The sequence below is a fragment of the Jatropha curcas genome, chromosome 11 (genome assembly GCF_041381405.1).
Source record: "Jatropha curcas cultivar XTBG-Jc1 chromosome 11, XTBG_Jcur_1.0, whole genome shotgun sequence".
Lineage (NCBI taxonomy): Eukaryota > Viridiplantae > Streptophyta > Magnoliopsida > Malpighiales > Euphorbiaceae > Jatropha > Jatropha curcas.
In genome coordinates, this window is record NC_143161.1 from 26125100 (window position 1) to 26137819 (window position 12720).

At 35.7% G+C, this 12720-nt stretch overlaps 2 protein-coding genes across 2 annotated transcripts in view; one reads left to right on the forward strand and one right to left on the reverse strand.

Moving 5' to 3' along the window:
- Nucleotides 1–129: 129 nt before the first annotated feature.
- LOC105632650 (UDP-Glycosyltransferase superfamily protein) lies at nt 130–1769 on the forward strand. The gene has a single exon (XM_012215090.4). The coding sequence runs from the start codon at nt 217–219 to the stop codon at nt 1654–1656; it is 1440 nt and encodes a 479-aa protein (XP_012070480.1). The 5' UTR covers nt 130–216; the 3' UTR covers nt 1657–1769.
- Nucleotides 1770–3170: 1401 nt separating this feature from the next.
- Nucleotides 3171–12720, reverse strand: part of LOC105632652 (vacuolar protein sorting-associated protein, putative (DUF1162)) — a gene marked incomplete at its 5' end in the record, with an annotated part of 47248 nt that continues 37698 nt past the window's right edge. The window contains 11 exon segments of the mRNA XM_089716524.1: nt 3171–4104; nt 4666–4735; nt 5153–5257; nt 5384–5494; nt 5578–5682; nt 5891–6037; nt 6779–6842; nt 6929–7246; nt 7325–7644; nt 8609–8788; nt 8864–8914. Of these exon segments, the coding sequence (XP_089572650.1) occupies nt 3395–4104; nt 4666–4735; nt 5153–5257; nt 5384–5494; nt 5578–5682; nt 5891–6037; nt 6779–6842; nt 6929–7246; nt 7325–7644; nt 8609–8788; nt 8864–8914 (2181 nt within the window). The 3' untranslated portion in view covers nt 3171–3394.

The following is a 12720-nucleotide window of genomic DNA, read 5'->3' on the forward strand; positions in this document are numbered from 1 at the left end:
AAACGATAGTGGGACAAGAAGAATCCTCTTTTTCTTTTTCTTTTTCTTTTGGTGGCGTAGGCGTGAGAAACGCACACAAAGAAAACGCCACCTTGATAAGTGCGTGTCTAGCTAACCTTTCCCACTTTCCTCCACTTTTCAGAAATCCAAAAACAATTCAAATATTGCTAATAATACTCCAAAACCAACCCATTAATCAACTGAATCACACAAAGAATGGCTATCAATAACAAACCCAAAAAACCCCATTATTTCTCTTCTTCTCATTACTTTTTCTTCTTCATTCTTCTGTTCATTATCCCTTTCCTTTTCCTTCTCCATACACAACCATGCACCATTTGCACTTCCCTTTCTGGCCAACATCCCACCCCTTGGTCCGGCGATCTACGCACTGCCCAGTTTGCATGGAATCGAATTCCCTTTATTGATGATAAACCTCCGTTGCTCAAGCTCAAAATCGCAGTTTTCTCTCGCAAATGGCCTATCGGCACAACCCCTGGTGGCATGGAACGCCATGCGTATACTCTACATACAGCTCTTTCTCGCAGAGGCCATCAAGTTCATGTTTTCACCTCCCCTATAGAGAAAGGCAACCCTTTATCTTTATCTCGTAACGGTGTGCAAATTCACTGCCATGAAGGCGAGCCTGGTAAGTGGAGATATAACAAAGCATGGGAATTATTTAATGAAGAAAACAAACGCAGACCTTTTGATGTTGTTCATTCTGAAAGCGTGGCTCTTCCTCATTGGGTTGCTCGCGGAGTTCCAAATCTTGCAGTTTCTTGGCATGGAATCGCCTTTGAAAGCTTGCAATCTGATATTTATCAAGATTTAACGAGAAAAGTAGACGAACCTATTTCTCCGGCTGCTAATGCAACTATGCAAGGAGGTGTGCTTAAAGTGGTTAATGAGATAAGATTCTTCAAGAATTATGCAAATCATGTTGCTATAAGTGATAGTTGTGGAGAAATGCTAAGAGATGTTTACCAAATTCCAAGTAAAAGAGTACATGTGATAGTGAATGGTGTAGATGAGGATGATTTTAGACAAGATTTCAGATTAGGGCATGAATTTAGGACTAAAATTAGAGTTCCTTCTAATGCAACTTTAGTTCTTGGAGTTGCAGGAAGACTTGTAAAGGATAAAGGCCATCCTTTATTACATGAAGCTTTTTCTATGCTTAAAGAAAAATACCCAAATGTATATTTGATAGTTGCAGGTTCAGGACCATGGCAACAAAGATATAAAGATTTAGGGGCACAAGTAATAGTTTTAGGGTCTCTGAGTCCATCAGAATTAAGGGCATTTTATAATTCAATTGATATATTTGTCAATCCAACACTTAGACCACAAGGGCTTGATCTTACTCTAATGGAGGCAATGATGAGTGGAAAGGCAGTAATGGCATCAAGATTTCCTAGTATAAAAGGAACTATTGTTGTTGATGATGAGTTTGGTTATATGTTTTCTCCAAATGTGGAGTCCTTGCTTGAGACACTGGAAATGGCAGCGAGGGAAGGTTCTACGAGATTGGCACAGAGAGGAAAAGCTTGCAGAGAATATGCACTTTCTATGTTTACCGCAAGAAAAATGGCATTGGCTTATGAAAGGTTGTTTCTTTGTATCAAGAATGAGACATTCTGTACCTACCCTTAATACTTTTTATTCTTTTTGTTTTTTTTTTTAAATTATTATTTTTCATCATTCTGTACCTACCCTTAATAATTTTTTTCTCATCTCGGAAACAATTATTATTGTTTTTAACATAATTGATCTCAAAACTTAATTGTTAGCCTCAGTAACAAATTCCTATTTTATTGTTAAGTTATGTATTTGTATTTTTGTATTATAGGCTCGCTTTTAAGTCAAAACTCTATTTTTATCGATTGTACCTTCAGTTATACGGTTTACAGAGGTCGAGAAATATTAAATATTTTAACATTTAGCTTTTACACTCTATTTGAAAAGAAGAGAAATAAAAATAATAAAGGAACATAATGATAAATTGTTAATTTTCTTTATATTGTTATTTTTCACCCTTATACTTGAATAATGAACCAAAGAAAATAAATTTATTTCACTTTGTTTGGAAAACGCAAGATTTTGGAGGAAAAATTGTTAATATTGATATTTTACCATTTTAACTTCACTTATATTTTTAGAGGACTTTGATGATCATATAATTTCAATATTTTCTATTTAACTAAAAGTAGTTCGGGTATTTGTGTAACTGCGTAAAAATTCGAGAAACTTTAACATTTAATTATTATTTTTTCTCTCAAATGGAGAGATTCTATCTATGTGAGATAGGGAGAAAAATAAATTAATTTTTCATTCCTTTTTGATATTTCCTTTTTTTCTGAACAAGATAAAATTGTTTTTCACAGCTATTTTTTTCAGCTATTGACTCAAAAAAAAAAAAAAAAAAACCTCTATCCAAACAAAGTGTTAACGTTTAACATTTAACTTTTCATTATTTTTTTTAACAATCATGTATTTATTGTTTTTTCTTCCAAATTCAGTTAATTAAACAACTAATATCTTTAAATAACTATTTTTATCGAACATTTATAATTTAAATATTATAAAAATAACTAATAGCTACTATAATAATTAATAGTTAATAAAACAAGCTAAAATAGCTAACTACTAAATTGATATTTTTTACCAAACGTTGTAGCTATGGATCTCATAATATACAGCTTTAAACTTCCCTTTGCACAGTTGTTAATCTCATAACATTTATAAGAATTTAACAAAAACATAATTTAAATATGGAAAGTGTAGGTGAGATTATTGTTTATGAATACAAATTTATTTCCCATACAATTAATAATTTGTGTTTCACACAAATATTTCAAATCATATAATAACAGAATTCTTTTTAAAATATAGCCTTCAATTAACAATCTGAAGGTAATAGTTACTCTAAAAAAAAAAAAAAAAAAAAAAAAAAAAAAAAAAAAAAAAAAAGAAGAAGGAAAATGAAAGTATTAGTGTAGCTATTACAAATTAAATACAAAGAAACAGACATGGATGAATGCGTTTTTTCTTGCTAGCATTTTAATTCTTATTATTTTAATTTTTGACAGGAATATATATAAATCATCAAGTCGGAGGTTCATGGACCCTGCATCTGGACTGCTCCCTCTGACTAATTAATCCATATGTACTAAGAAATCACAATAGGGGTCTAAGAACTTGCATTAGAATTTACATCCTGCAAAAAATAATCAGGTAATGAAGAAGCTCTCTGTACATTTTTTCTTTCTGTTCCCATAAATAATCAGGATTTTGAAAAAGAAGACAATAGTATGGATCCACTCTGAAGTGAGCGCTCGCCTAACTTTATTCCCACCCAAAAAAAAAAAAAAAAACATCCATAAGAATGCTCCTATTTACCTACAACATTGCTTTTATGAACAAGATATCCACTCCCCCACCCTCGTCCCTTGCCTTGCTCTATTGTCGAAAGCATAGTCTGTAACAAATCCTCTGCATCTTTTGTCGACGCGAATTCCAAATTAGTTTGGAAAAGAGGGAGGCGGGTCGAAGGATCACTCCATTGCTTTGTCCTTGTTCCACCACCACCACCTTTTTTGGACTGGTGCTGGTTCTGCCTCAGCCTTGCATCTGAGCTGCTTCCAACAATGTGGACCCATGCCTCTACATTATCTGCATGTATTACGCTGTCCAAACCAATCTCTGACTCAATGAACCACTCTGGATCAACTGGAACACCTCGAAATTCCGGCTTCCCCATGTCTACCAAACCAGGACATTTAATGATCAACATAAGTCTCTCTGTGACAACAACAAATTTGCCAGCTTGTTTAAGTGATTTGCACATCACTAATACTTCGTCCTTTAGCTTCAAGCCATCCTCAGCCTCCATAAGCACTGATGTTCCGACTGCCTCTTCCAAAGAGTATGGCCTTAGAGGAAGTTCTCGACTTAAAGGCCTAGGAAACCGGATCCTACGGCGTTGAGACCCAATTTGGTATAGTTTACTTTTGTTTCTGATACTCTGTGCAGTTTTTCCTGTGATCTCAAGAATACTAGCTGCAGGTCTTGCCACAAGTCTTGTAACTCCTAAGGCTATTCCTGCAAAGAAGACATGGGTAGCAAGAACTATTAATAACAAAAGAACCAGCCCTTAGAATCTGTGGTTTTCATCCGAAGATTAATAAAAACAACAAAACCTTCTGTTGAGAGCACAATTGAAGGGGGGGGGGGGGGGGGGTTAACAGTGTGGAAGGTTATCTGCAATTTTGTCGGACTCGCCAAGGTTCAGTCCAAACAACCAGTAAACAAACAGATACTTCCCTTCGAAAATTTGTGCTCATTGGTGGTTATTTTAATTACATTAAGACCGTATGACCTCCAAAGGGTCCATTCTCTACAACATATCAGCATATAGATGGCTTCAGTAATTGGTTCGGTTTATTAGACTGCCAACCTGATACTGTATAATCTCTACAAGTTCCTTAAGTTTACAAACCAAAACAAAACCAATCACTTCCCAGAGAAAATAAAGATTCAGGAAGTAGTTTCATCAGCTATATTTATTTGCATTCTTTCATGGCTAAACTCACATCTCATTCACCTATGATGCTGCAGATGGTGATGGAAATAATACTATAATACTACATTTGCAGTACGTACCTGATAGGACACCAGGAAGACCATGTTTCTCTGCTTCTTTAATCGGTGATTGAAGGAGACCTGTAAGTCCCTGAAATCAGCAAGCCAAGAATTAACTGTTTTATGCATCTGCTGTTTTCCACTTTTTTTCTTTTCCAATTACCTTATTCAACATATAAAGGCAATAATGCAGTTGCGAACATGCATGTGTTCAGGGAATATGAAGAATCCATAATTCTCATTGGAGACGAGCTAAAGACTGAAAAACCAATAGCTAAATCTCCTTATGCATGTGCATACAAGGGTAACCATAATCTTGACCCATGATCAAAATGAATAGCACTATGCAGCTTTTATAGTGTCATTATGCATACATTTGACTTCAATATTAATTTTTCTTTATAGAGTGTAGGATTCACATGATAAAATTTGGTATGCTATTTGTCAAAATGCAGTATGCACAGTAGAAGACGGTGTAAAAAGAGTTCGCATTTCAGAAATAATTTACCTCTAAGACTTCATTTATTACACCTTTACTGTGTGAAGCAACCCCTTTCTGTTGTCTTTGCATCGTTGAAACAAACTGGTCATCAAATGTAAATGCAACAATACCCTACAAGGACATTACCAAACAATCTTCAAGTTAATTTTATCCACTTCAATATTACAAATGCATAATCACACATAAAACGTAAACTGATTCCCTGAATTATTGAAGGATCATCAGATGCAGAAATACCTTGTGTGCAGCTTTACTGAATTGCGTGGTGGCATCACTTAAAGCATAAACTGTGTTACTCAGAAGACTGGCAGTGCCTTGTGCCATGCCTGTGATAAGTCCAGTAGGACTCTAGAGAAATATTCGTATTACAACATTGGGATAGCAGGGGCATATATAATCGGTTGATATCACAATTAACAAGGCCTCATTACCTGCAAAAAGCTTCTGGCTGGAACAGATAAAAAATCCCTGATGCCAAGTCCCAAACTCCTTGCGAATCCCATGGGATTACCTATAACACCAGCAGATACAAAGACCTGCATATTGCAAAATTGTAAAAACATGACAATATGGCATGACTGCAAAATTTGAAAACAAGATATTGAACTATACTGTGAAATATAGCTACACAGTAGTACTGATGTTATGGAGTAAACTAAACTTCTATGCAGTAGAAATGACATTTTGCAAGGGAAAAAGAGGAATTTAAAAACCAAACCACCTAAGTTATTTTTGAGTGTTCACCTTGTACATCTCATGAAGAAGTTGACGGCTATAATGCCTCCAGAGTATACCCTGCATGGACTCCCAACTAGCCATCTGATGTGCAATTGTCAATTCTTTGAGATGGATACGAGCTCCCTCAACATCAGCCAGAGCCATAAGACTTCTCTGTAATTAATAATTGTGAACAATATGGATCAAAGCTTAAATTAGAATAACAATAAAGTTTATAAATAGTAATTCGCTTTCTTGTAACAAATTGCAGACCACAGAAAGAACTGCTCCAGTAACCAGCAAGCCCAAAATCCAAAACAGCCGTTCAAAAAAAAAAAAAAAAAAAAAAATCATCATTTGAATGGGTATATTATAGATACAACCTTATTAGTATGACAAAATAAATTTGGTTATTTATATTTCCTTTTCTTATTAAGTGGAGGGTTGATCGCAGAGTGCAGCTGCTCTAGCATTTATTGTAATATATCTGCTATATGGCCATCTTAATTTTTATTAGCATAGACTTCTATTTTTCAGAAGAATAAAAGTCTATATTAATTAAAATTAGACGGCAACAAAGACGTATAGCCCACCCCAACTAGTTTGGAATTAAGACTTAGTGACTGTTATTTTACTTTCCCTGTATTTAAGTACTTTTAATAGTCATAGGACAGTTTCTGAGCAGGTCAAAAACATTTTTCAAAGAATTGATAATAATGATTAGAAATTTTTGAAGAAAGAATCGTTCAATGAAAATCATGGCTACATGTTCTAGAGCAAAATATTGGAGCAACTGGCAGAATGTTCAAAAGCAACTCATATAGTTTTTAACAATTATTACCATCACCATTAATGCAATTACCATCATTTTGCAAAAACTCTAGCAGCAATGGAATAGAAGGAAAAGGTTCATACATGGACAACTGATTCTCCTGATGTAAGAACACCATTTCTAAGTATCCATGGAGCACTAGAAAAGCTGCGAAAAACAAAATATCATGTTTGTCTATCAATAAGCAATAGATTAAGAGGTAAAGCTGAATATAACTATAGCCACTAGCTGACCTTAAAGTGAACTTTATTGGTGCTAAATCAAACAATTCTACATAGATCTTTTTCTGTCTTCTGGCCAAAAGGTGAATTTGCTGCCAAGGGGCTCCAATTGGAACAACTGAAGGTAGAGATAAACAGCTTATTTGATTCTTACTAAATGCAGAAAGATTGAATCCATGCAGTTGGGTTTCTCTTGTTTTGACATATTCGCAAGTACCAGTGTCTGAAACAGGCAAGACTTTGCTCTGGAATCTTGAAGAGACAGATTTGAACAAGTCTAACAAGCTTAATATAAGTTCCTGCTCAAGCTCAAGGCGAAAATTTGCCACTCTGCAAATGTTTAACAGACTACAATAAGCACCAAAAGAATCAAATGAACCATATAATTCAGTGAATTAGCAGGCAAACCTTAAGCTTATAAACTCAAATGAAACCAAGGATATGTCATTCTTCCTCCATGTCGCCATGTCTAGGTGGACTACAGGTTCACAATAACTTTCAGAAGAAACTTGCAATGATCTTTCATTTAATTTTGCAACATCATCCTTAGCTCTCTGATTGGCTGCATTGCTTCTATATTCTTGATTAAAGTACATGACAATGGGATATGTTGTTGTACGCAACTGATTATCAATTTGCAATGAAGAGATTTGAAAGGAAAGCTTTTGTTGGTCAAGACTCTGAAGAAGATTAAGAGAAATATCCTTCGCGCATGCAAAAAGCAATTCCTAACAGAGAGATAAAGCTTTAGCATCTTTAATAAGGAAACTCAAAAAACATGGGCCAAATCATGTACATGGTCTAAAACGTTAGTTTTTGTGTCAATTTGTGACTAATTCTGGCATGATATACATTTTAGAAGACAATGAACACATAATGCTGCTACTACATCTATGTAGGACTGCTACATTGAGATGAGGCCAATGCATGGATGAATTATAATTAACATTATTAGGATTCCAACATGGTTAAAATATCAAATCTATGAAGGACATATAAGGGTGGAAAGCCAACTAGCTAATTGGTTAGTACAAATTTTTTAGCAATGGTTCACCTAAGCCCAACTAAGCATAAATTACTCAAATTTCTCTTCATGGGTTATAACATCTAAGTCAATCATTCACCTCTATCTTTTCAATTCAAATTTCTCACACGGTATCAGAGCAGGTTAGGAGTTAGGACTAGTTTCAATTATGTCTTCAGTTCACTGGTGTTGCTGCTGTATTTCAATCTGGACTCATCTGGTTGTTCAGTCCCTATGAGGCCTGGTTCAGTTCAATTTCAAGGGCGGATCCCAATTTAATTATAGGAGACAATTTCAAGTTTCAAGTGTCAACAAGATGTCCAATCCCGAATGCACTTGAGAGGGAGTGTTAAGAATTCCACATTGTTTTAAAATACCAAATCTATAAAAACATTTAAGGGTGAAAAGCCAACTAGTTAATTGGTTAGTCTTAACATTTTCACAACGGTTGACACAAGTCTAAGTAAAGCCCAAAGTTCTTTTCATAGGTTCTAACCTCTAACCCGATCATTTACATTTACCCTTCCAATTCAAATTCCAAATTTCTCACGAACACCAAAACTTTGAATTTAAAAATATAATTGACACAATTAAAGGTGGAGCCAAAACTTGTTCATGTACCAAAGTTCAAATTCTTTTAAGAAATAGACCAAATAAATACTACTTACCTGTGGATAAGCATTAACCAAGGAAATACCAATGCACGAAATAGCAAGAGAAAATTTCTCCTTGTAGTCAAAAGAGTTTTGCTCTCTATGCTCATATTTACTTTTTACTTGAAACTGAGAGGGAGATAGATCCTTCCAATCTTTTAAAATATGGTAACCTGAATCAACAATGCTGAGCACCTAACAAGAAGAAAACAATCATCAAGCTGTGTCCACATAAAAATATTGCATGTGTAGCAAGTATCAGCAACAAACCTTTGTTGCTCCCTCAGCACACATAGACAAAAGCAACGTTCTTTCAGGTTTCTGAAGAGAACAAAAAAAAAAAAAAAAATTCAACTTAGTTATTGGATTCTGACAGTAATCTTCTCATTAATCAACCATCTCATGGTAACAAAATATCAAACTTGCAAGGCTAATAACAGCAATGAGTAAAACAAAATAAGAACTTTTGACCTGTTGAGAGATTATATTGTAATTGTATTTCTTGTATCTCATCAATCGATTACAAAGGTCTATAAATAAGGAATTCCTACGCTAGCTATTTAGGAATACAAATCATAAACTAATTAGGAATCTAACTCCTAATAGAACTCTATTTATAACTAATCCTTAACACTCCCCCTCAAGTTGGAGCATAGATGTTAATCATGCTCAACTTGTTACAAACTACTACTTTCAGCAAAGCACAATACCATACTCAGCAACTGTACCCACTTCATTATGGCAATATAGAATCCCAAACCAAATAATAACAGCAGAATTAAGACAACACACTTAGGTTGTCGAAACAAATCTCACTGAACCAGAAAACAACTCACAGGGCTGTTTCAAGCTTCCATAATCAATGCCTCAAAGAGGAAGCCCAGTAGCGCAGATATTCAGAAACGCAGCAAAGGAAAATCTGGCAAACAGAGCACACCACTGAAGGCCAAGAACACAATGCAACTCACTGGGGTTGCACTGCTCTTGACAAAGGAGAAGGTTCAAAAGCAGAATACCTGTAACTGCAGCAAATGTGCAATACTAAACCCTAATGCAAAAAGGAATCACTAGAAAATCACCGAAAATTACCTAATTGTCACAGCAAAGGAAAAATATGTTTCCTTAGCAAATTAAAGCAACAACAGTAGCAGAGGACTGCCCAACACAGCTGCAACAGAATCGCAGCAAACAAACCTATTGAATAAGCCCAAGAATGACGATGCAACTCTCTGGGTTGCATGTCTCTCTTCAAGCCAACATCGGAGAGAGGAACCGGAGTGAAAAAGACCATTGGACATGGGCCAGCGCGTGAACCAGAGCAGGAAGAAAGAGGTGGCGAGTGGTGGCCAATCGCTTGGAATCCGGCGACCAGATTCCGGGGAGTCGCTGATCGGCGGCTGGAGAATATACCGGGGTGGGCGGTGAGGCAAAATACTAACCCTAGAAAGGCTTCCTAGGGTGGCAATGGCTTCTCGTAAGGGAAGTTTCGGGAAATCTCTGTTTTTTTTTTTTTTTTTTTTTTTTTTTGTGGAATGGAAGGCTCTGATACCATGTTGAGAGATTATATTGTAATTGTATTTCTTGTATCTCATCAATCGATTACAAAGGTCTATAAATAAGGAATTCCTACGCTAGCTATTTAGGAATACAAATCATAAACTAATTAGGAATCTAACTCCTAATAGAACTCTATTTATAACTAATCCTTAACATGACCAAAACAACTCATTTCTTGTCCACTAAAATAGATGTAATTAACTTTAAATAATCAGAAATGAAATTATAACATTAACCAAACATAAACCATGGTTTACCTTCGCTACAACAACTCGATCATCACCAACATCAATAGTGGAATTCTTCAACCATGAAAGAGTGTGGCTTGGCTCAGACATTAAAAGACCCAAAAGCAAGTGAAAATAGCTCATCTAACACTAAAATTTAGCCACTTTAGACAAATTCCTCCCCTATTCTCAACAAGAATCATGATGTCCTTACCAGAGTAGGCTGCATGATTTTAAATTTGGGGCTTTGAGGAAAAGGGTTGAAGTGAGAAATGCAGGAAACCATCAATCCCGTGAAATTTAAACGACAAACGGAGGATATGTGAGGGAGAGTTGGAGAGAGGAGGGTAAAAATGGAATTTTAGGTTGTGAGACCCACCATTTAAAATTTTTAATTGTAAATCCTAAACCTAAATTGCTTTTGGAGTGCAATTACAACTAAAGTTGCAAATTAGGGTACCAATGACACAAAGGTCAACTGAGGGTGAAATTTGCAACCTCTCCAAACATTCAGAGTGAAATTGATGCTAGGGCCCATATTAAAATACAAGTGATTCAAAATCAATTGCTTGAAAATGTTTTTGGCACAGAAAAATTGTGACAAAATTATCTGTTGCCCTCTTTTGCAAAAAAATGGGCAAGTCATCTATTTTTATCCGATGCTAGATTAATTACCAGTAGACTAATTAAGAAGAACCAATAGTTTAAAATGAAGAAACAAAGAAAATAAACAATCCTGTCCACAATTACTTCTTTATAAGAAAGATTTTTAACTTTTGGATCAGCAGCTTTTTCTTTCAAACATGCAATTTCTAGTATCAATTTTGGATAAATATTGTATCACAGTGAATTATTGTAGTTGTGAAAAAGAAGAAGAATGAGAGGAAAATTCACTCTTGTATTCCCTCCAGAATTGGGGATATAAATAGTACTACATATGTACAATTTATGACAGCTAATTACAGCTAATAACAGCTAATCATAACACAGCAACAACAGCTAATCATAACACAGCCACAACAGCTAATCATAACACAGCCACAGCATCTAATCATAACACAGCTACAGCATCTAATCATAACACAGCTACAGCAGCTAATCATAACACAGCTAAGTACAACTAATGACAGCTAACAACAGCTAATCATAACAATCATAACACTCCCCCTCAAGCTGGAGCATACATGTTGTATGTTCCTAGCTTGCCACAAATGTATTCAATTCGAGGTCCTCGTAAAGATTTGGTCAGTATATCTGCCAATTGATCGTTCGAACTGACAAAGGAAGTAGATATGCATCCTGACTCGATCTTTTGTCTGATGAAATGACAATCGATCTCAATATGTTTCGTTCTTTCATGAAACATTGGATTTGAGGCAATATGGAGTGCTGCTTGATTGTCACATATCAGTGTCATCTGTTTTATTTCTCCACACTTCAATTCTTGAAGAAGTTGCTTGAGCCAAACAAGTTCACAAGTGGCTAATGCCATGGCTCGATACTCTGCTTCTGCGCTTGACCTAGCCACAACATCCTGCTTTTTACTTTTCCATGATATCAAATTTCCTCCAATCATGATACAATAACCAGAAGTGGACCGTCTGTCAGAGGGAGAACCTGCCCAATCTGCATCTGAATAGCCAACCACTTGTGAATGACCCTTGTTCTCATATAACAGACCTTGCCCAGGAGTTCCTTTGATATATCTCAGAATGCGGACAACAGCATCCCAATGACTATCACATGGAGACTGAAGAAATTGACTAACCACACTCACAGCAAAAGAAATATCCAGTCGTGTAATAGTAAGATAGTTTAATTTTCCAACAAGCCTCCGATATCTGCCAGGATCTTTAAATGGCTCCCCTTGTCCTGGAATAAGTTTTACATTGGGATCCATAGGAGTATCCACAGGTTTGCAATTCATCATACCTGTTTCTTCTAGTATATCAAGAGCATACTTTCTTTGTGAGATTGCAACTCCAATCTTGGACTGTGCTACCTCAATCCCAAGAAAATATTTTAGCTTTCCCAAATCTTTAGTTTGAAAGTTGTTGAATAAATGCTGCTTTAGTTGAGAAATCCCTTCATGATCATTGCCAGTTATGACAATATCATCAACATAAACAACTAGATAAGTACATTTCCCATGATTTCCATGTCGATAGAAGACTGAATGATCAACGTCACTTCGACGCATGCCAAATTTCTGGACAACAGAACTAAATCTTCCAAACCATGCACGTGGAGATTGTTTCAAGCCATAGAGAGATCGACGTAGTCGACATACCAAACCAGACTCCCCCTGAGCAACAAAACCATGAGGTTGCTCCATATATACTT

Bases quoted from the DNA above. Each gene is read 5' to 3' on its own strand.
- LOC105632650 (XM_012215090.4), top strand. From the start codon at position 217: ATGGCTATCAATAACAAACCCAAAAAACCCCATTATTTCTCTTCTTCT.